This window comes from Musa acuminata, chromosome BXJ1-2 (genome assembly GCF_036884655.1).
Source record: "Musa acuminata AAA Group cultivar baxijiao chromosome BXJ1-2, Cavendish_Baxijiao_AAA, whole genome shotgun sequence".
NCBI classification, from domain to species: Eukaryota; Viridiplantae; Streptophyta; class Magnoliopsida; order Zingiberales; family Musaceae; genus Musa; species Musa acuminata.
Genome location: NC_088328.1, coordinates 21,860,833 through 21,884,739, shown reverse-complemented (window position 1 = coordinate 21,884,739; position 23,907 = coordinate 21,860,833). Strand labels below are relative to the sequence as shown.

The window sequence follows — 23,907 nt, the reverse complement described above, 5'->3', positions numbered from 1 at the left end:
AGCATAATTACATTCATAATCAAATTATTAGTCCAACTATTTATCACATTATGTGAGATATCAAATCAATAACACAAGAATACCTATTATAAATTAATTTAATTTAATTTGATCCTTACCCAAACATATTATAAAAAGATATTTAAAGTGCATCAATTGACTTGTAATGGTCGATAGTTCAATTTAATACACATATATGACTAAATAATAATAATATTAATATATAACCCTATTGTATACTAACTATTCACTTTAATTTGACGATTATTTGGACTTGTTATAAAAAGATATCTCAGGCGCATCATTTGACATATCTAAAAATATCATATGTTTGAATCATCAAAATATCTACTAACTCAAGCGATCCTTGTTAAATACGTGGCATATAGTTTTAAGCAAAATATAAAGTAACAAAATTAATGCACTATTTTTTAGAATTTTGATCATTATGAAAAATAATACTATCTGGAAATAAATCCAAAATGGGATTTAGGAAAATCAGAAGATTATATATTTTTTTTTCGGAAACTTACCATTTTTATTTATATTAGATTTATAGACGAAGAGCAGCAGTAACAATTAACGATGATGCCATCGAGTTCTACGACTTGGCATCATCGTCGTTGATCTCATCGTCTTCGATCTTTTCGCCGATTCAAACAACGGCAAATCCAAACGGTGCTGATAGTTGCCACGTGGAACGAACAAATGGCTGGTAAAAAGAGCAACTTTGTACCTTTCAAATTGTATCTGACGGTGGGTCCCGTTGGCACCAAATGCTTCCAACAGTAACGAAGGTGGTTAATTGGGTAGATAATAAATAGGTGGGAAAAGAGTTCATAGCATTCGCGTTCGCGTCTACCTCTTCTCGCCGACCTCTTATATTCTCCCCCCCCCCCCACCTCCTTCCCTCTGTCTCTCTCTCTCTCTCTCTCTCTCTCCGTTGAAAGGTCGAGGAGCAGCGGAGAAGTGACGCCTGTGGTGGTCAGGGGGGTTCGCCCGATCGCCGTCGATGTTGGGACTCAACGTGACGGCGCCACCGGCGGTGAGCCCGCCGCCGGGCAAGGAGCAGCAAGCGGCTGGGGTGGGGATCCTCCTGCAGATCTCTATGCTGGTGCTTTCCTTCGTCGTCGGCCATGTTCTCCGCCGTCACAAGTTCTACTACGTCCCCGAGGCCAGCGCTTCCCTCATCATAGGTACCCGTCCCCCTTTTTTGTCTCCTCTCTTTCTTTCCACGGCCCGTTTGATGCGGGTGGACTCCTTTATCACGCTCCTTGTGTTCTTACTTGATTGCTTCTGCCGTTAATTTATATGTTGGAGGGTTCTGAAATTGCCTTCTTGGAGATAATTTTGGCCAAAAAATGGTTTGGTTTGGATTGTTTATACCACCGATCGGTTTTGTTGTTCATTATTGCTAGCGATTAAATCGATTATCGAGTATCTGTAGTAACTGAAACCTAGCGCTTCCATATGAAGGGGAATGAAATTAATCATCAGAGGATTTGTTTCATAAACAAATAATTTACACTTGAAGACAAGTTCCAAAGGAGAAGATAGTGTACTATCATGAGGTCTTGATGCTCACACTGGGCTTGTTAAGTTTACGAGTGTATTCCATAGCTCTACAAGAATGTCTCTCGAGGTATGATAGGATTATGAGACCTCACTGTTCTTTATAGGAATTGTTATCGTGAAAATTTGTGGTTTAAATTGTTCTTTTGGAACAGCATTTTTTTTAAGTTGCAAATTGTACAATCTCTTGTGCAAAGCCAGTAGACATGACGATCCATGACGAAATAGGGTATTCTTAGATTTTTATTGATTTAACTGTTGGCAACGATAAACAAATAGTTTGATATTTATTGTGCACAAAGTTTTGATGCATATAGATTGTTGTTTATGGTGGTAGTGTACTAGACCCACTTACTAGGGGTTGATGACTCAAAATATCATTTGATTTTTCACACCTAAAACATTGGTAGTGGGACCACACCCACTTACAAAGGTTGAGGTCTCCTTTGATAAACTTTATTGGTATACCAGACCTGCTTATCAAAGGTTGAGATTCAGATTCTCATCTGATCATTTTTTTTAAAGATTTCTGCTAGCTTGGCTGATAAAAGCTTTGACCACTGATAGGAAGATAAGATGATCAAATCTCATTTTAACCGATTATCCTTTGAAAAAAAAAAAGAGAGAATGGTGGAAGATTTGCTACCGTTTGAAATATCTACCAGAGAGGCAGAAAGATTTTTGTTGATTCCTTAACTAGTACCTCAGAATTCTTCATGTTCTGGCCATAGAATTGCATTCAGGAATCGAGTTAGATTTACATGTCAGGTAAAGTATGGTAGATTAGGAACTCAGATTTGTCTATCTAGTTCAAAAATTTTATGGCTTCTCTGTTATTCTTGGGACTTGCAGTTATGGGATGCAGTACATGATCATAGTGTGATCAGCAAATGCTGAGACTGGTGGCTCTGTTGGATGGAAAAACCATTAAATTTTTGTTGATCTTTCAATTGTGAGTTAGGTTGCTGGCGTTTTTGAGTGGCTTCTTAATGAAGTACATGGTTGCGGAGTCTCGACAGGTGACACACATTCAGGATTTAAGGATGTGATTTTATTACTAGATAAAAAGGTTCAAAGTTTATGGTCTAAGGATTTTTGTTGTTGGTTTGTAATCCAACGATATGGCTGTGGTTAAATGCATCAGATGAAGTGGAGATCTGCAGAGCTAGGATTTTACTGTCTTTGACTTATTATACCCAACAATAGTATCATACTTTCTTCCAACTCTAAATCTCATGTGAGCCTTCTTATCCTTCAAATCTCTGGTTTCATTAACGTACATAATCTGGTTGTTGCTTGATGTGTATGACTAGATGGAGTGATATATCCTCACTACTATGAGAAGAACACTGTTCTGATACCGTGTCTACTTTGTTGTAGCAAATACTTGCCCAAGTTGATGATTCTCTTCCTGATCCTAATTTCCTGATTGATTATGTTTACATCCCTTTTATTATGCTCTATGCCTTATTAAGCAAGGAAGAGGGTTGTAGATGAGCTAATTTGAATGAACACTTTGAATGTTTAAGCAATAAATAAATATCCTGCAGCACATGTAAACTACCTATTTTACTGACAGTTCTGTGGATTAGATACATAACAAAAGACACCAGATTTCAGGTTTTTGAAGCCTTGTGGATGCTTATACGACAATTTTAGTTTCTTATATGATTTGGCATGCTATTCTTTTCCTTCAATACATGAATAACACTAGTTGATCTTCGTTAACACTTTGTTACCTTTAATATCCAGATAGTTATGTTTTCCTGCCCATGTGTTCTTCACATGGCATGTTTGATAAAAAGAAAAAAAAAACATGATGCCTTATATACCAATCTGACAGGAAGTTTCTTTAAAAAGAAACTTAAAGTTGTTGCAATTTCTTTTCTTTTTGTGAATACTTTTAACCGCAATAAAGATCAATTGCTTTTATATTTACAGGTTTACTTGTTGGTGGACTTGCTAATATTTCAGATACTGAAACCAGTATCAGGTGTGCATGCCTTATGCCTCATTTTATGAACTCTTTGACCAGTATACCTGATCCTTAGTGCTTCCGTCTTTTGCTCTATTGCAGGAGGTGGTTTAATTTCCATGAGGAATTTTTCTTCCTTTTCTTGCTGCCGCCAATTATATTATATCCTACTAAGCACATGCTCTAATTATTATTTATTATTTTACTGTTCAATGATATTAGAAGGATTAGTATCATTCTATATTGTATGCTGTTTCTCTTTAACTTTAGCACACCCAATCTGGGTTCAGTTTAGCACCGGTAAGTTTCTGATGCCATATTTATTCTTGAGCTTCTGTTCTTGCATTTAAAATTGTATCTGATGTATTTGTATAACTGATACTGACAGAAACCATTCTTTTCAAACTTTGGGGCCATTGTCACATTTGCTATCTTAGGAACATTTATTGCTTCAGTGGTAACAGGGGTTTTAGTGTAAGTATGTCTTAACCCTTTGCTCCCCATATTTTATGGGATAAGATTTTGTGGTTTCAAACTTCTTTTCATATCTTATGTGTCATTATTTTGGCAGATATCTTGGTGGTTTAACGTTTCTGATGTACAAATTGCCATTAGTTGAGTGCCTGATGTTTGGTGCTCTCATATCTGCAACTGATCCTGTTACTGTTCTGTCAATATTCCAGGTTTCTTAATCATTCCTATTTATCATATCCTTTTATGGATTATGTATCTCTGGCTAAAATTTGTCTATCAGCAAACATTAGCAATCTGTGTTTTTCTTATCGGAATTTCCCATCAAACTTAGTTTATCGAGGACATTTGATTTTAGAAAAGATGAGATGGATATTAAAGTTCCGTAATCTCTAGGTCATAGCCTATTGAGGTTCTTTGCATTTGATGAAAGCAAGCTGGTGTCTCACTGTAGTTCTAATGCTTGAAACCGAGGATATAAGTTCTGGCAGCAAGGAGGGTTTTTGCTAGCTATCAAAATGACACATTATGGCACGCCATGTGCTACCAAGCCAAATACAACACAGTTGTTCTGCTGCTGGCACAGGAAAAAAAAGGAAATAGAAGCAAGAGATAGTAATAGAAAAAAAATCAAAGCAATACTATTAACTGCATGGTATTATGAATAGAAAAGGGCAGTGTACTACACTACATGATGCTCCCGCCAATGCTTCAATGTATGGAGCCATACCTCCAAGTTGGAATCCTGGTCTCTCAAGTCACAAAGAGTAACCTTAAACTTTCTTCCGCATTAAGCCTTCCTATTTTCCATCCTAAAAAATATGTGCAGTCGCTGTTCTCGCTCCCTCACAAGGCTTAAGTTGTCAGGGTTCAGTGAACCCTACTCATGGTACAAGAATTGGCTGGCTCCTTGTTGTAGTGTGAACTTGGCCAGTTTGATCATGTACTAGTCTGGCTTAAAATTGTATGAACACATATGTTGAGTAGCATGTTTCAAGATGGGTGTTTCCCATCTTGTTACCCTGCCAGAATGAAACATAATGAGTACAGTTGATAATACATCTTAAGATAATGTAACAATAATCAAGCAACTCGGGAGTTGCTGAGCTATCCTTTGGTTATGTTTATTTCACTGGTTTCGTATATTCTTTTCTGGTTCAGGAACTTGGTACCGATGTGAATCTATATGCCTTGGTGTTTGGAGAATCTGTTCTAAACGATGCTGTATGTTCTGTATCCAGTATCTTAAATCTATATTTTTTGCATCTCCCAGTTATCTTGCATGTTGGTTGACTTTGCTGTTATTTTTTGGCAATACAGATGGCAATCTCCTTGTACAGGTTTGTTCGAGAGGGTTTGTTCAAGAGCTTGAGGATGCCTTTCACACTTCTGCTCCATCCTTTCTTTTCAGTGTTTGACAGAATCTTTTTACTTTAGGACCATGTCATCAGTTCAAAGTCATGCCTCATCGGGACAAAATTTTTTTCTAATTGTTGTGCGGTTTCTCGAGACATTTGTTGGCTCAATGTCATCAGGTTAGAATCAGATTTGCTGCTAATATTGTTGTCAGAAATTTCTTGTTGTTTTAATTTTTCATGTTGATGAACTAAATTAAGAATTCTTTACAAAGTAAGTTTCTTTTGGCTATGGATTGCTAATAGAAGATTTAATTGCTCAGATCAAAATTGATATCATAGTTTATTGAAGATAATCAAACTGAGGTTTAATATGTCTGCAAATCCAGAAATATGATTAGTTTCAACATCTTGGATCTATTAGACCAAAAAAACAAAAATAAGACAGGATGGGCAGGGGAAGGATGAGTGAATATATGCCTAACCTTGTAGTTCAGTTACTTGTGAGGATAATCGGATGGCTTCACCTGTAACTATGTGCATTGTTTAAATTTTAAAACTAAAGCTTTTGCAAGTAGTATAAAAATTGGCAAAGTTGTGTGATGGATGACGATGTTGGATAATCTCCAAGCAAGTGGGTTTGGTGTGAATAATTTCATTGTGATGAATAGTCTTCATTGGTAAATCTAGGATAACTAAAGTGAGAGAATGTCATATAGAAGATGCATCATGGCAATAGCATAGGACAAGGCTGTAGAAGTTACATGACAATGGTATTGGACAATTCTGGATAACACAGATGAGTTGATGTGCCTGTGTTGCAGAAAATATCTGTTATTTAGCAAATTCATACATAACATTATCACCACTTCTCTGGTATAATAACACCATTAATTCTAACCATTCCAACATTTTCTTTGGTTATGATTAGTCTCCTGTATAGAATACGCTTATGAATAACATGTGCAATGATCAAATTAGAGCTGAAGTTTTATTAATATTTCTAGTACATCTTAACTGTGCCCTTATATTCAGTAATGTTAGTTACGATTAAATTGCTTCTTTGTCAGCATATCTGAGATGTGTTTGCTTTTGTACAGGGGTTGGTGTTGGATTTATTTCTGCTCTCATATCCTTTAATTCATATTTTATTTATCTGTGGTTAAAAAATTTGTGCAAACCTTTTGATCTCAACTATTGTTTTATTTCTCCTGTGACTATTGGATTTCTTTCTTTATTTGTGATAATCCTATGAGTATTTTGTCAACTCTATAGAGAATAACTAGGATGGTCACACTTTGATCATTGCTGATACATCAAAAGATATTAATTGATCCAGAAATTATGGAATATTTTCCAATCAAGAGGAAGGCATAGCTGTAAATTTGTATCTTGGCTTGGAAAGTTGTTCCTTTTACTTGAAAGAAAGTTCTATTCAAGGTTCGCCGTACCATACTGTACCAGCGTTTCGATCCGGACTCGGTACGGTCCGGTACCGGTGTACTGGGTGGTACATCAGGGCGTACCGAACAATTTATATATTTTTTTATACTGTAGCAATGTAACGGTACTAGACGATCCGTGTACCGGTAACCTGTCGGACCGGTACATACCGCCCGGTACGGGTGGTACATTTCGGTATGGCAGACCTTGGTTCTATTTATTCCTAACTCTGTTCTAGGGAAAGTATCCTTTATAAATCTATTTTCATCATGTGGGAATTGACAAACTGGTCTCTCTTTTTAAAGATGACTGGACCTTCAATATGCTTTCTCCTTCTGTGTTTTTGTTGTCAACTGAGGCTTTTATGATCCTTAGAATGCTAAAGAAAGAAGAATACTCATGGTGTATAATGATATTTGATGGGTTGGTTTCTCTGGATATCAGAGCCTGAGTGTATAGATCATAAAGTTAATTAGATTTGTTTACTTCATATTACGTTACTGAAACTAGGTTTTGTCGTGTGTCTGTCTGGCAGTTACAGACATTCATTTCTATTGCACATTGTTGTATTGCTGGTTTATGTTGAATGCTGACATATAGTAAAGTACAATTGTATATGCTGAATGTGTCTGAATATTTGATATATCATTTCTAGCCAAGCATATATGCGATAAGTCATACATCCAGTATCCTCGTATTATAAACAACAATGGTGATGTTACCATTCTTTGCTGCCTTGTAGTTTCATTAGATGATCATGGTCTTCCATTTTGGCTAGGATAAGCTAAATGCTTAGCCAAACAACAAAGGTGTACATTCTCAAGTATCTCCTGTAGGAACATATTTTAACTGCCAACGGTCCCTTTGTTGGCACATATATCTAATGGCTGACAGAATTAACAGTCATCAGTGTTTGGTATGCTATCTATAGGAGAAAAATAGAACAGAGAAGAAAAAAGATGCAGGAGTGACTCCTTAAATATTGTTTTGCTATCGGTGGTATTTGTCATCACAAAAGGGGAAAAGAGATAAAAACTGTTGCCACATATCAGGAGGGGATGTGATTGGAAGTTGGTGTTTTGAAGTTTGAACAACCACAGCCCTCATTGCATGGAAACTGATTATAGTACTTGATGATTGTTCTTTAGGCCAAGCCACATAATGTTGTTTTACATGAATCTGATTACAGCACTTGATTATTTCTTTTTAAATTTTTTGGATGATGATGGATATCTTTGTCACAATCATAAATATGTGTTGAATAGCCTTAACCACTTGATACCTCTTCAAATATGCTGGGTTGGATATCGACAAGTAAGAAATTTTTATCTTTTCTTTATTTCATCTGCTAGTTTGACAATGCCATTTAAAGAACTGATACAATTTCTTCTTGCAGCCTTCAGAACTTGGAATGCTGTCTTTTTGTCCTTTTCCCATACTTCTCGTAAGTAATCTCGTCTTCTAATCTAATTTGTTTTTTCAAAGTACTCATTATCGTCGGCTTTTGCAGTTACATGCTAGCAGAAGGATTAGGTCTGTCTGGCATTGTCTCAATACTGTTCACTGGAATTGTAAGTACATATAATTTTAAACAGCCATATTCTGTGCCAGACATTTTTCAAAATGATTATATTATGCTTTGGTTGCAGGTCATGAAGCATTATACCTTCTCAAATTTATCAGAAAAATCTCAACACTTTGCTGCTGCCTTTTTCCACTTGATTTCATCATTAGCAGAAACATTTGTGTAAGATGACATGCAGTTAGTGCCTTTATAATAAGTTTTAATGACTCAAGCTGGATCATACTTCTGTCTCTTCCTAGTTATTTACCATGTCTGTCTTTGCAATTCATAGCTTCACTATGTTTTGTATGCAGGTTTATATACATGGGTTTCGACATTGCAATGGAGCAACATAGGTGGTCACACCTAGGATTTATCTTCTTTTCAATTGTATCCTTCCCTATTTATTCATTATCTAAACTTTCTATTACATTTGAAATAGATAAATATCATTTTCTCCTTGACTTTAATCTTCACTAATGACACAGATCTTCATAGGTGTTGCAAGGTATGCCTGCCACCTTTAATTTTCTCTAGCGATGAAAAAAATAGTGCCTTAGTCTCCACAAATATGTTTTTCTACTTTTTTAATATTGATGAGCTTGATGTGGAGAGTGGAGACTGTGGGTCAGCCTTGATTTTCTTCTCCATCCCGTCCTGTACATTGATTTGTTCACTGCCAGTCTTTTCCTTGTTCCTGAATGAACCAACTCATCCAGGTTTAAATTGCTGGCTATTTATTAGAAACATATTAACAGCCTAATTTAAGCCTGTGATTTGCAATTTTTAGAAGAAATTCTTGTATCTTTATAATCTTGTGGATTCTAATATGTATGATTTGGAAAAATATGGTGTGTCTTGACCAAGGGTTAATAAAGTTGACCTGAAGACTAGGGTCAAGTTTTATCAAATAAGGTTCATTCTTGGCATTTTGTCTTTTTGATCCATTAATATATTTGAGAGTTGTTGATAAATCTTGACATAGTAGAAGTAAATTTTTTTGAGCATGTACATGCTATGAGCCTATATGAAGGTTGTTATAGCAAAATTAGTTCAATGTTAGACATGTTATGCTAGAACTAGAACTTGTCTCTCTCATGGTGCCTTTAATCTGTTACTTTAGGTGTTTTATTGGATTCATGATATCCTGAAGCTTTCTTCACAAAAAATTGGTGTACACATTATATGCTAGAGTTCATTTGTGTCTTTTTATGCTTTAGTGTTGTTATGTGTTTCATTTTCTTAGTCTTTGCTTTTCCATTTCAGTTCTGGGAACTCGCATAAATGATTTGTTTGAAGGCTTTTATGTAATTCATTGATCATATTGATTAAATTTTAGGGCAGCACATGTTTATGTTTGTGCTAACTTGGTCAACATGGCTCGACCAACAAGTCGTCAAATACCTTTGAAGCATCAGAAGGCACTGTGGTATAGTGGTGAGTGCATGGGCTACTTTGATATCACTGAAGTCTAGCTTAGTTTTTATTTAAAATTCATATACATTATGCACATCCAGGTCTTAGAGGGGCTATGGCTTTTGCACTTGCTCTGCAATCAGTACATGATCTACCTGAAGCACATGGCAAAACGATTTTCACAGCTACCACTGCAATTATTGTTTTAACAGTAGGTGCTTATTCTAGTAATGCATTTGGCTTTAGTCAAATATAATAAACGTGCAAATACTTATCCATGTTGTTATGGCTTGCTTTTTGATAACCTCATGATTCATATTTTCTCTCCTTCAATATGTTCTTGATACTATGATATGTACTTTATGCAGGAGCCATATCATACTTCTGAAGATGTCAATTACCTACTGCTTAGCTTTTCAGTGTAACACAAACATATTTTCTTAGCTAACCCTCATCTTGGCTCTAGGATGCTTTTTCAAGTATGTCACACCATATTAAAGTTCCTAAAAGTTTGGTAATTCATAGAATAACTTTCCTGATCTGCATGCATGGACAAATTTGGCCGTACATAGGCCTTATTTGTGCAATAAGTCATACTCTGTGGAATTCAAATATGTCTAACTATATCTTTTTGTTGTTTATTGTTGTGGAGCATTGTTCTCGAAGTTGGTTACCTGGGCTCTATTGTCAAAAAAATTCTTTGCAGCAACCATCAATGAAGTTGAACTTGTTGCATAAAGATGGCACTTTATATACATGCATACAGTAGTGTCAGCATGCAGTATCTCTATTGTAATAATTTTGAGGATAGGAAAAGCAGTAGAGCAAATTGAAAAGATATGGAAAATGGAATCTTGTGAGTCTATGTTTGCTAGAGCCAGCATGGAAGGGCCTTCTTAAGCTTGAAATATGATGGATAATCTTCAGTAGATTTTAGTGCTGAGATGTATTCTTCACTTAGTTATAAAATCAAAACAATGGATCATGGAAGGTAGTATCCAAAAGTTTCTTTCCTGGAATTTCTCTTTCTTCTTCTTTAGTGGTAGTTGATTATGTTCTTCCCATTGTTTCAGATGCTTCTTCTGATGCACATTCTCATTTCCCCTACATTTGAGCTAAATGATGTTCCAAATTGGAATATTTAAGATTAAAACAATAAAAAATGAATATTGTAAGCTTATTTATGTTTCTATTCAGGGCATTTAAGATTCAGCAAATAAGATCATTTATTATGCTTCAAAGACTTTACATTTATTTTGAAACATTATCTTTATCAACTTGAGGCTCAAGTGTTTTTTCTTAAACAATGATGTGGTTTTTCGTGCAGGTAATATTGGTTGGAGGCTCAACTGGTACCATGCTTGAAGCTTTAGAAGTAGTAGGCGATGGTCAAGATGGGGCTCTTGAAGTAAGTTGTTCTGGCACCTGACAAATCAGTTTATCATTCTTCTTCTGTTGGATAATTAAGATATTACTGGTTATATTCCATTTCCTTTTTTGTTTTCTGTATCTGGTGATCCAAGTATGAGAATGCTGATGTGAAAATGATGCAGCACAGCCATATATTTGACTGACAATCATTTTGTCTGATGCATCTGGACTACAACATTAACCATGCACCACCCTATGAGCGATATCATGAGCCTGAGGGTTCAGTAAAATTGTTGAAGAAATGAGTAAAATGATTTATTATATTATATTTCTTTTAAACCAATTCTTCCAAATAAACAAATTGTTGGGTGTTGGAAGTTCCTTTAATTCTTTCGATTCTTCCTAGAGTACTTATATCCCTTGTTCTTTAATCAAGTTAGAACTAACCTTTAAGGCATGCCAAGATATTTGTGATTTATATATATGCTCAATTCTTTCAGACCATCGAGAGTAACAATGGCTACATTGCCCCATCATATCAAGAAGGAACATCATCTGGGAGTAACCTGAAAATGAGGCTTAAGGAGTTCCATAAAAGGTTTACTTCAGATTTTATAGTTTATATATCCTTGTTTTCTGCAGTATTAGTCATTGATAAGCTGCTTGTACTTGGATTGCTGCTGCAGCACAACATCTTTCACTGCATTGGATAAGAATTATCTCACGCCATTCTTTACTAGTCAAAATGAAGAAGAGGACGTCTCTGGTAAGACAGAATGCCCTTCTTATGTATGATATGAGCTGCATTGAGCGTCTGTGGTCAACTTGTTTTAGTGGAATTTCAACTCTCACACGAGTGCATGCATCAACTTATACGATTATTTGAAATTTTTTTTAACAGTCTTAGTTTGTCTTTTTCTGAGACACCAGTTCCCACTATTTCCTCATCTAGATTGCCTCCAAAGAAGGATTGACACCAGAACAAAAGCTTGCCTAATATCAAAAGATCATTGACTATGACAATTGAGTTCTGGAAATATGGTCAGAATAAATTGAGTTCCATTTAGATGCTATATGTTCCATCAAATGGCCCATACTAGCATCATGTCAGTTAAACCTCATTGGATTTCTTTATTTTCTTTTCCGTATATGTTTGCATTTTTATCAAGCAATTGTATGTTAGTGATAATATGCTAAATTGCTAATTCAAAAGAACATGTCACTGAGGCATGCGATGCTTTGATAATTCTTTAACTGTGTCCCTCTCTGCAACTTATACTGAAATAACTGTTGTATCTCCAACAGCACCAGCAGACATACTGTTCTCTTTTTATAACTTGATTTGTTCCTGTACGAGTGTTGGTCATTATTTTTTCCTACCAACAGCACTAGTAAAGAGCCAAAGACAGCTATACTTATTAACTTGATTTTTTTTTCTTGCATAAGGATTAGATGTGGGATCTCTTGTATTGTGTGCTAAGACTGGTATAGGAGCTTGAATCCATGATTTAGCTGTTAGAGATGGTACAATAATTTGCTTCTCGATATTTTACGATACATAATTTGATGCATGTAGGTGTACACTCTTCATATGTAAGCTAAAAGTTCATACAAATTATCCTAATGAATATTTGATGGAAATAGAGGTAGGGCATCTTCTGTAATCATTGGTAAGCTCATACATTCCACTTTTCTGTATCTGGTGTCTGAAAATGCTGCAGATTTTTGAAATATTATCTGTTTTGTTGCCTGTTTCTGTGCGTTGTTACCTTTTGTCTATTCTTTTGCACTGATAGCTGTGTTCTTATGGTTGCAAATCAGATGAATCGATGCGGACTCCTTCAAGAGGAAGATTCCAAGACCGTGCATAGATTCCATATCGTTAATTCGCCGGGGGATCTCGAGAACCTAATCGTTCTTCTTCACGAGCATCATGCTCACAGTCGCCAAGCAGGAATTCAACCGACTTTCCCTCATTAAGTGTATTAGCCATGTAAAAGAAATCATAGCTTCCCTTACACCGTGATAATGCAGCAAAATAATTTTCACGATAAGTTTTAACCCGAGAAATGATGAAAGACAGCTTATCATGTACATATCGTCGCAGCAGTTCAGTATTATTTCATGTAGTTGCCTTTGCAGGGTAATCACCGTGTATTGCTCATCCATTTTTTTGCTTTAAAAACAGGTGAAAAAGGAAAAATAATTTATTATTATTGTTATTAAAGACAGCTCGATGGGCACATGAGATGATATATCTCACCCGAATGTTTTTATTATGTCAAATAGAGATAATTATAGCAGGTGTTTTATTATGTCACTTGAGATATCTCGTCTCTTGCAACGGCCATGGTTTCAGTTACTAATTGTTATGACGGGGGTCATTCTAAAAGCAGTGGCTTATATGCGAGCCGATATCTCACCTGAACGTTTTATTGTGTCAAATAGAGGTAAATATAGCAGTTCGGAGTCATCGGAACTCACTGAGTTCACTCGAGAAAATCGAGCAGCGAGACAATTTAATAAAGAAAATAAATAATAATAATAATAATAATAATAATAATTGGGAGTTATCGACCTCGCTCGCCCTCTTGCATCTGTCTCTCTTGCTCCTCCCTTCGAACCCTAGAAACCGTACAACTCTAGCAATTGCACCGCTGTCGCCCCTCTCATGCGCACCGGGATACTTCAAATCCTCGATTCTTCGTTGTCGCGGTCGCGAATGGGTCTGCTTGATACGGTGCCCTAAATCCCTCGATCAGAGTAGCTACTTCCACCTGAATTGCTTCCTCCCAATCGGCTCCTCCGGCTCTGGAGGCCCTGTTCCGACGCCAGGAGTTGAGGTTTCTCGACAAGGAGGCGCTTTGGAGGCGTGTCCCCAATCTTTGGTCGGAACTGGGGTATCTGCAAGTAGGAGTAAGCTCGCAACTTAAACGCCCGCTTCATAGATCCTCTGGTGCTGTGCATGAAGTTTCCGACGTGAGGAATTCTAGGGTTTGTTCGTTTTGAACACCTCTCTGAGCTGCTGGACTCTGCTCTGCTGCGACTATGTTGTGAATGGCGAGTTCTAGTGCTCGCAAAGACAATTCGTGAACTTCTTGATGATTTTAACAGAATCTTTGTGGCTGGTTTTGAGAACGTAACGGGAACACCGGTCGTTGGTGCTGCTGTGCGCGAGGTCGGGGTAGCAGCAGCGGCAGTTTGAGCTGGGAAACAAAGTTGGAAGTGAAAGAGAGATGAAGTGGACATGAGTAGGCTTTCATTCAGGCCTCGGCCCCTTGACATTCACAAGAAGCTCCCCATTGTCAAATCCGTTAAAGAATTTGATGATGACGAGGCGCCTGCCACAGCCGCTTCAACCCGCAACTCACACCTGCTCCGAATTGCAACTGAGAATGAGGTAACACCAATATCGTTATAGCAGGTTGAACTTGAATTTATCGCAATTATTTATGGTGCATGGATTTTTTTTCTCCTATGGTACTCTGAACAGGTTGTGCAGTTAGAATCTCACACTCAAGTATTCTGAGTGTTGCATGAGGACTATGTATATTTGACCCTTTCCAAATCCCGTATTAGCTGAAGCTTCATGCTCTCGACCACTAATTTTCTTTAGTTATTTGTTTGCTAATATGACAAACTTAGTTATTCATTTGTTATCACTTTTTGTCATTCTTGTAGCGTCAGATTTTTCACCTTTTTCAGTGTCTTTCGGTATTCCATAGGAGGTGCCGAAGGAGGATGTTCTGTCTTTGTATTTCTGTGCCTACGTATGTTCTTTTAGCCAATCTTTTAGACCTTCAGGTGGTTGCCACCCTTGACCACCTGTAATGCCTAAAATGCAAAATGTTTGCAGAAGTGCTAAATGTCCAGTGCTTGCTCTTTTTACCATCAGGCAGCAGTCTAGTTGGTAGTACTTATTTTGAACTGTGAACCATTTTATGAAGTTAGATCAACTAATATGAAAAAAGTGACTGACAGAATTATGTTATTCTTTTTAGGTGCATCAAACTCCAAGCAAGGCAAGTTCTCAAGAAATTCCTACTCCGCAGTTCAGTGTTGTGGACACATATGAAAGAGATTATACCCCTACCTTCACACCAACTGCATCATATATACGTGGAAGAGGAGGTTTTTATTGAATTTTGCAAGATATTACTACGAAGAAAGAATTCCTATTTACATTGCATGTTTTGATATCTTTTTCATTGTTAACATCTTGTAGCTCGGGCTGAGATTGGTGAATTTGTTGAATATGACCTGGATAATGAGGATGATGGTTGGCTTGAAGAGTTCAACTATGAAGGGAAGACTCTTACACCTGAAAAGTAATAGTCATAGTATAGACTTGGTGACCACTATGCTTATTGTATTCTTCAATGCTATTTTGCTTCATGATCTGTAAAATTTGGACCTTCATTGTCCCCCTGGAATGCTAGAAATACATTATTGAAACAGTGAATTGTTATTATGCATTATTTACTCTTAAGGCTTTCTTAATGAAAAAACAGGGTGGGTTGGGAGGATTAAAGATGATAAGAATGATAGTCCTTCTTGGTAGTAGATTGATCAAATAAAAAAAAATATTTTACCCACATAAAGAAGAAGATGAATTATTTCATAGCTGTAATGGTAATGAACTAATGATTACAGTTGTGATTTAATGAACAAATGATTACAGCCATGATGATTCAATTATTTTTTGGTTTTTGTAATATTATCAATGCTTTAATGTAAGTTTACATTGGAAAAGACCAGGAGAGCTGCCCGTTTTTCTTTTGGACAAACAAGCTGCTGCATGGAGAGAATCAGTAAAGCATATGCTTTCTGACCTCTTCTATAAGTTGATTGCCCTGCACTGGAAGACTTAGAAGAAAAATGAAGAATATAATTTAACACTTTGGTACTAACAAGATTCACCTGTTACTGTTATTCGTTATCTTGATGATTCATTTATTCTCCTCCTCTATGTCAAAAAACATTCAATCAAAGAGAAAAGCCGTTTTCTTTTACTGAAGTTTTTTCAATGGACAGAATCTTCAAGTTTTGTATGCCTGTCGGAGGAATCTGCATGGGCTCTTCAAATCTCATCTTAATACAGTTAGCCTTTGCTAAATCAGTTTTCAGAAAATAATGCTATCATTTCATGGTAATGCTATTTCATCACAGCAGTAATGAGTCCTCTGATTCTTCTGACTGAGGCTATGGAGATCGGGGAAGGTTCAAGTTCAACCACCATGTTTAGCAAGAAAAATAACCTAAGCCAGTAGCCTGCCTGCAATGCAGCAGAGATTCAATAGAGAAGTCCTTCCTCATGTTTATGACCCTGTTGCCAGAGCCACATGTAGGTATTAAATGGGAGCTCTAGTGCACGAGGTTCCTACAAATGTAGTGTCTCATTAGCTGTACCATTATGAAAGGAGGTTGTGGAAAAAGAGGATGCTCCAAATGAGTTGCAACCATAGACTAAGTGTGTTTTCCATGGGACCATCCAGTATGTCACAGGTTGATTTGAGGCACGCAAGATTCATTCTGGAACTGTACAGAGAACATGCTGCAAATTATGCTTCTAGTTTAATATGTTCTTTCTTTTCGGTGATTACTTTTATGAACTTAAGCTTATTTTAACCCAGGTTTGAGACCATTTTGTTCAAGCTGGAGGTTATGGATCATAAAGCTCGAGAACGAGCAGGAGTCATAACACCTACTTTTGGATCACCTATTCCTGTTCTTTTACAATTTGATGCAGCAGAAGAGGTTAATGACTATATTTCTGGAGTTTGTTTTTTATTATTCATATTGAGTCTAGTTCCTCTCATGTCTAGATCTATTATTTCTTAGCATTTGTTTACTGTCTAAGCAAAGCATTATATCTAGCATGATAGTTAAGGACAAAAATTCATTCTCCTAAGTGAGATATATGATTTACAGTACTTGTGCTTAAACAAATGGTTCACGTAAAAATATTTTCTGATGTTGATAAGAACTGGGCCATGTATGAGAAATGTTGGTGACACATTTCTCATACATGATTTTTTTTTTAAAGATGCTGATTGCACAACCTTTCACTGGCAGCTAGCTTATGTGCTGTGATTTTTTAAGATGTAATGGAGCTTAACAAGAATGGAATTTTGCCTGGTAGCTAATATCAAAACTCTTTAACATTGCCAACAATTTGTCAATTTTTGCAGGCTTTGCAACCCCTATGTGTACGATATCCAGTTTTCCAATCTGTATATAACTATTGGAAATTAAAGGTATGCTTTATGTGGTGAGAGAAACAGAGAGTGACCACCATTTTATTTTTTCATTGTTCAAAATATATGAATCTGAGGTTTTATCTCTGGAGTTGATTTATAGATTCAATCAAATTTATATTTTGACTCCATTGATTCTTACTTATGATTTATTTGTCATTTATCAGAGAGAACAGTGGCAAAAACCTATCTTGCGACGCCTGCAGGTTGGCCCCTTTTACTTTTTTTTCTTAGAATGTTGGTGTTCGTTATGTTTTCTAAGGTGAATCTCGTTCCTTTGCTTGCTACACTGATTTTGTATAAATTAACTAAAGCAAGCCATATGATAATAACTCCTTTAAGATTGGTGAAAGAGTCCAAGATGAAGATAGCACTGGTAGCAGTAGTCTTAGATGAAGAATAATGACATTTTTTCTGCCAAATCTGTAATTCTGTCTGATGTTCTGTTATACTATATGTGATTTTGCTTGTATTAGTTTTATATAACTTGCCACTGTGACTCCATACAGTATCCCGGTCCTTACTATTACAGCCCATCTATCTATAGGGTTAAAGGTTGTGTACATTATTGGCAGGAGCCTTGTGCACTAGATCTTCCATCTATGGTATTTTAATCCATTGGTGACAATTAGAACAAGTCTCTTTTGGTTGAAAGGAACCTTTACAAAGTTTATTCATTTATAATATTAACAAACATTTTAAACATGATTGTTGAAATAAATTATGTTGGTTCAGTCCCAGTAAGAAGTCGCTCAAAGATAATTAAAATCAAAAAATTATTGAAAGATGTATCAAGATAACCGAATCTTAAAGTAGTATATAGAACTTTCATTCGTTAAACTGCTTTCTAGGGGATAATGGATGATTCCTTGATAAGTTTTGATGCTTTATATAAATATCCAAATTTATAGCAATTGTAGAAATTGGATTTTTCAGATACATGGGGATACTTACCTTTGAGTATTACTCTTTTGATGATGAAAAACTTAAATTTATCATTTTCTTCTCATTTTGCTGAGCCAGTATATGGTGGAGAATTGAACCTACCATTCTGCTTTTGTGTTTATTCATTACGGTCAATGTTCTAAAAAGTGGCTGACCTGTGCAAGTAAATCAAGGTACCCCATACCTCATGAACAATATGTCCACAATATTTTTGCAAATTTTAGATTTTCCCAATGGGGAATGTTTGAAGTTATAGTTTAATGAAGAATTGAAGTTCATGTAGATAATCTAGTTCTATAATCGAAAAATAAAGAATGGATATCACAAGATCCTGGGCTTGAATCTTGCCTTCGCTACCTATCCTTTGCAAAAAAAAAAAAAAAAAAAGGATTACAAATCAAAAGTTTGTGAAAAAAAAAATTGCTACCAAATAAGATTGTCATAAAAAGATAAAATAAAGTAGAGAATGTTATCCTATGCTTGTTGAGATACATATATGCTCAGAGTAAAGGAAACTTGACTATTTATTTTGAGTAACAATATTTTTCAACAGAATGGTATGTGCCATGTGTGGAGCCCTGCTGATACTAAATGATAGAGAAAAAGAATGAAAAATAAAAACCATTTGGGAGAAAAGTAAACGAATGAAATATACTTTAACTAGATTCAACCCATTTGCGATAAGGGGACAACAAAATAAAAACCAAGTTGCTGGATTGATGTCAAAAGATGCACTTGCTATGTCTGCCTTGTCGGATGCAACAGTCTTCGCTGTTTTTTTCGTAAACGTCATTGGTCACATTATTATCATGAGTTACCTTAGCTGCGAGTGGCATTAGGAATTTGGGATACCGTGCAAAGTGAAGGGAGGAGAGGCTGGGAGAGGTAAAGAAACTTGTGATACTCATCCCACTTTATAATTTGGGTTTACAGTGCCATTCTTTTATTAGAGTGGTGTGTGACCTTATATTGTTTCATGTTTGTTTCGGGGGTGTCTGTGTTCCTTCACTGGGCATTTAGTTTTATGGCACCAATTGATTTTATTGTGAAGATTTGTTCTATTTAGATATCTTTTACTAGGTAGTTGTTTTGTGGTGGCATGACTTCTTAGAGAGGTAACGGTCCATAGATTAGGTTCAAGTTGTGGTGAAACAGACTTTCTTGCAATTTGTTCTAACCAGCACAAAAAATGGAGAATGTTGTGCTTGAATGGCTTCTTTAATGATTCTTATCAGCTCCATCATAGAACTCTCACCTATCTATGAACTTCTGTTAGTTATTATAATGAAAATTTCTTTTGCTATTAATTTGGTCACTGGATGGAACATTATCTCTTGGGTTTGGTGGTGCATATAAAAAGTAAAAAAACAATTGCCTAAAAGTGGCAATGATCTTAGTTTGAGCTGTCCTAGGCTATGGCCTGCAATTATATGTTTGACTGGCTAATCTGTTCTTCTAGCATCGTACTCCATAAAGTTGTATATTTTCATAAAAGCAGTAGATGATTTGATCATATCTAATATATTTTGTGCTTATGCAGCCGCCTCCACCAGTTAATGATACAAATCCCTATAATGTATTCAGACCGAGAGAAAAGGCACACCGTCTTCACACAAGAAGGGTAGGTGCCGTGGAGTCAATTGTATATATAAATTAGTTGTTGACACAAAGGAAAAAGCTTTGTATAATTAAATAGATAGATTTGCTGAAAGAAATGTAGTGCTTCTTGGTCTATATGCTGGATATTTGATGACTATTTTCTTTTTCCAGATGCAAAGGAGGGAAAACAGTGTTCAGTCATTTGAAAAACTTCGACAGGTAAATTTCATTGCTTTATCGCTTGTAACATAGTATATGGTATAAGGCACTGTTTAAAATGGTATGTATCAACTGGTCAGAATTGTTGAAGGCTGTGGTTCACTGAAGCACCAAGGTTGCTTGCAGCCATGGTACAAGGTGCAAGGCAAGGGGCACAGTATAGTGATTTAAGGGGCACTTAACGTGAAAATTTTTATAGAACAACTAAGATGAAGCAAATCTGCAATTGATATGAACTCCATTCACTAATACTGAAACAATTGTTAATCATTTTTTATTAATTTGCTTGAGTGGACAGCAGTGCTGATTTTAAAATGAATAACGAAATATCTGTAAAGAACATGAGGAGGGAAGATAGCTGGGAGAGGAATAGAAATGAAGGATGGAGAATTATTGAACAAGGAGTTAAAATCCAATTGTCTGATCTCTTTTCCTTTCTAAAGGAAAAATTTATGTATCTGTTGGCCTCTTTATCCTTTTCCGAAGAGCATAACTCTGCTCTTCGTATTATGCAAATCTCATAATTAGTACTAAAGCTACAGTTAATCATAACAAGTAATTTTTAGATTGAAATTCTGTCGAGAAAAGGTTGTACCAGAAAAGATGTTCCAAGGAATCGACTTTGGAGGGACCTAAAGAGATAAACTTTTCAAAAAAATGAAACTTGTTGAACTCACACTACTGTTGATGCCATTAGCCTCTAATTTAAAAAACATAATATATATGCTGTGAAGGAGGATATTTTTTTTCTATAATCTCACATATCAGTATTGATATTTTGATAATTATGTGGAAGAGATCGTGGATTTCTTGTCATATTTAAGAGTGGGATGTTGTTTACTTTTATTAATACTGTTTTTAATTGGTTATAGATTATATCTAGTATTTTAAAAGTTGTTACTTAGTAGTGGTGATATATGTCAATTGTCAACATGTATATATGTAGATTATGATGAAAAAACTGGACTCTCAATACATCTGAGTAGAAAAATGGATGATTGAGGTGTAAAAACTCATATAAACCAGTGAATGATATGGCCTATTATGCCTCTTCTATTCATTCTTTTAACAATATTGTAGAAATTGGTTGTGTTTATTATATATGTTTACTATGGCATCAGGATTTCTTGTCATCCTTTACTTACTGTACTTCAGGTCAGGCGTAACTTGGACCAGGCAAAGAGAATGCTTGATTCTTTGATTCAGGTTTCTTTTACAAAGCTCTGTCCTAAATGGAAATTAGATCTTCTTACAAGGTCTGTTACATAATCAGAAAAGTCCATATTAATTACATGTATCGCAGAGGGAAGAGAAGAAGCGGGATATTGTTGAGTGCGAGGTCAAAATCCAGAGAATTCAGATGAAGTATAAGGTAATTCCAAATATTGTATTCTTCTTTCTGTATTATATAGGCACACAAGGTTATAATCCATTATCAATTTCTGTTATCGTTGTAAATTTTGCAATTTTTACTGCTAACATATTTTTTGCCCTGAACCAAGAAAGGCTTTGAATCATGATAAATGGCAAGATTGACTCATAGGAGAACAATGTAAATAGTTGTTTCTGATTTGCAGACATTGTTCTCAGTGTTATTCTATTTGTTATTTGTATTTTATTCATGAATTTCCATATAGATCTATCTACTTACGATGCAAAAGTATGTTCTGATTTAAAGTTTTGATTTGATATTGCAATATTTATGGTGATATGACCACATTTTATTTGAGAGACTGGGTTTTTTATAAGGAGAAATAAAAATGTCTTGAAATAAATAAGAGGTCAAGGTTGAATCTTTCTTATACATGGTTTATTTCTACACATTTGATTTCTAAATAACTATTTTCTGATCAAGGCCTAGTGAAGGATCCAGTGATTGTTAAGGAGAGAAGTTATATTGACAAATATATTATTGGTGATGCCTATGATACTAGGTCTTTTTATGTTGCTAGAGAGGGTTCTTTGGCTCTTATCCATATTCTCTGTCTTGCACCAGTATTGATAAATTTTATTTTCTCCTGTAGTCTTTCTGAATGTAAAAGTAACATCCTTCTCTGATAAATTAAAGAGGCTATTAGTTTTGTGATGGTAGAAACTTTTGATAAGGGATAGGCTTCCCAAGGCATGCAGGATATTACGGTTCAGTCACTGCTCTGTATGATTTGTTTTGATTCTAGCATTTGATTTGGATCCTTGTTGACTTGGTAATACTCATAGCATGAGGCTCATCTCGTTGAAGATGGAATTGCAATCCCAAGTTTCCGACATGTTACATGCAAATTTACATCAAGTGAGGAGGATTATGTTGATTCAGATGACACGATTAATGGTGATCCAATTGCTGTCCCTGCCACTCTCCATCCAAGGTATGCAGATTTCAAGCTAATTGCAGTCCCAACAGTACGAATGAAACGAGAATTGCAACGGAGACCTTTGTCAAATGGGTGGACGCAAAAGAGGGTATATTTGCTTTTGCCCCCTTTTTTTTGTCTTTTTGCTCATTCATTAAGGACGGGTTAGATTTCAATCTCCATTGATTTGCTCCAAATTTTTGGTCTGGATGATAAACTATCTGTTGTGAAGAAGATATGCGGAACAGTTGTGGAACAAAATGTTCAACGTTTGTTGGTTTTGAATTTCATTTCAATGCAGGATCCAGATGAACCTGTCATGTTATTTACAAAATCTCTGGATCCAGACAAGCTTGCCGCTGCAGGCATTGTGCCACCTGTTTTATCTGCAGAGAATGAGTCAGTTGTATCACCATACCGATTCTGTGGTCGGATTGGTCGAGGAGGGCGCATCATATTTGACCGATGGAATTCTCTTTTCCAAGATCCGGATGCTCAGGAGAGGTCACACTATCCAGCATTAAATCCAAGGCCTCTTCCACCGAATGGTTGAACAATTGCACTTGGTTTTAGTGCTTCATGCGAAGACATATAATTGAGAAAATTGTCATGGCTCGAGCTCACATTAGCTCCTGAAATGATTTTGTTGATCCAGAAAGACCTCTGATCATCAGGATGTTACATGCACCATTGTAGCAAACTGCAGACGTCTGCTCGCTGATGATGCATGCTGAAGGAGCATGGGTTTGTCGAAGTTGAGTTGGGCATTTTTAGATTTCCAGTCAGTTTATAATTATATACTTTGCAGATCAAAAGCCAGAACACTAATTTCTTCATGGCTTGTCTCATTTTCGGTCTGTAAGGGTGCAATCCGATGCCATTGCTATTTAGCTGCTCTTATTCTTAATGAATATTTGTTCATACCTCAATTTTTTTTCTGGACTTTACATTGGTGCCGATAGTCAAACAAGAATTTAAATCTGCAGGTGGCATTATGATTACCTCCATACTACTGCCCAATGGAAAGGTCTTTCCATAGCAGCAGATTAATTTGTTCCAATCAAATGCCATGGACCTGTTACTTTTTCTGTGAGCACCTACTTCTGTTCATTCAGCTCATTTGTCATTCAAATATGTGCATATTTTTCTTACTCAAAAGTTGTTTCTGTATTAGTCATGGCTTAAAATTGCTACTACATTGTGGAAAATATGAGATGGTTTGCTTCATTTCATTATCTTCTTTGCTTGGTTAATATATATATGCATATATTTATTAGGAGGAAAGTAAAGAGGCATAAGAGAACTGTTAATGCTTAGTTAATATGTATATGTATATATTTATTAGGAGGAAAGCAAAGAGGCATCAGAG

At 35.9% G+C, this 23,907-nt stretch overlaps 2 protein-coding genes across 3 annotated transcripts; both read left to right on the top strand.

The window, feature by feature from the left end:
- The first annotated feature begins 896 nt into the window (after nucleotides 1–896).
- Nucleotides 897–13,296, top strand: LOC135598395 (sodium/hydrogen exchanger 6-like). Its single transcript, XM_065092120.1, has 22 exons — nucleotides 897–1,196; nucleotides 3,514–3,565; nucleotides 3,650–3,709; nucleotides 3,823–3,847; nucleotides 3,936–4,021; nucleotides 4,119–4,230; nucleotides 5,180–5,242; nucleotides 5,339–5,358; nucleotides 5,456–5,553; nucleotides 6,474–6,502; nucleotides 8,099–8,130; nucleotides 8,213–8,260; nucleotides 8,327–8,387; nucleotides 8,466–8,563; nucleotides 8,695–8,770; nucleotides 8,869–8,888; nucleotides 9,720–9,817; nucleotides 9,898–10,007; nucleotides 11,124–11,204; nucleotides 11,668–11,765; nucleotides 11,854–11,933; nucleotides 12,989–13,296. The coding sequence occupies exons 1-22, from the start codon at nucleotides 1,013–1,015 to the stop codon at nucleotides 13,036–13,038; spliced, it is 1,581 nt and encodes a 526-aa protein (XP_064948192.1). The 5' UTR covers nucleotides 897–1,012; the 3' UTR covers nucleotides 13,039–13,296.
- A 461-nt stretch (nucleotides 13,297–13,757) lies between these two features.
- LOC135598391 (enhancer of polycomb-like protein 1) lies at nucleotides 13,758–23,467 on the top strand. Of its 2 annotated transcripts, none has more exons than XM_065092110.1 (13): nucleotides 13,758–14,083; nucleotides 14,282–14,567; nucleotides 15,169–15,298; nucleotides 15,393–15,495; nucleotides 16,801–16,924; nucleotides 17,359–17,424; nucleotides 17,592–17,630; nucleotides 19,910–19,990; nucleotides 20,140–20,187; nucleotides 21,343–21,393; nucleotides 21,491–21,559; nucleotides 22,405–22,647; nucleotides 22,840–23,467. In XM_065092110.1, exons 2-13 carry the CDS (start codon nucleotides 14,415–14,417, stop codon nucleotides 23,089–23,091), a joined length of 1,359 nt encoding a protein of 452 aa, XP_064948182.1. In that variant the 5' UTR covers nucleotides 13,758–14,083; nucleotides 14,282–14,414; the 3' UTR covers nucleotides 23,092–23,467. The 2 variants fall into 2 exon arrangements, with proteins under 2 accessions (XP_064948182.1, XP_064948178.1); XM_065092106.1 differs by having other exon boundaries at nucleotides 13,758–14,146.
- The last annotated feature ends 440 nt before the right edge of the window (nucleotides 23,468–23,907 follow it).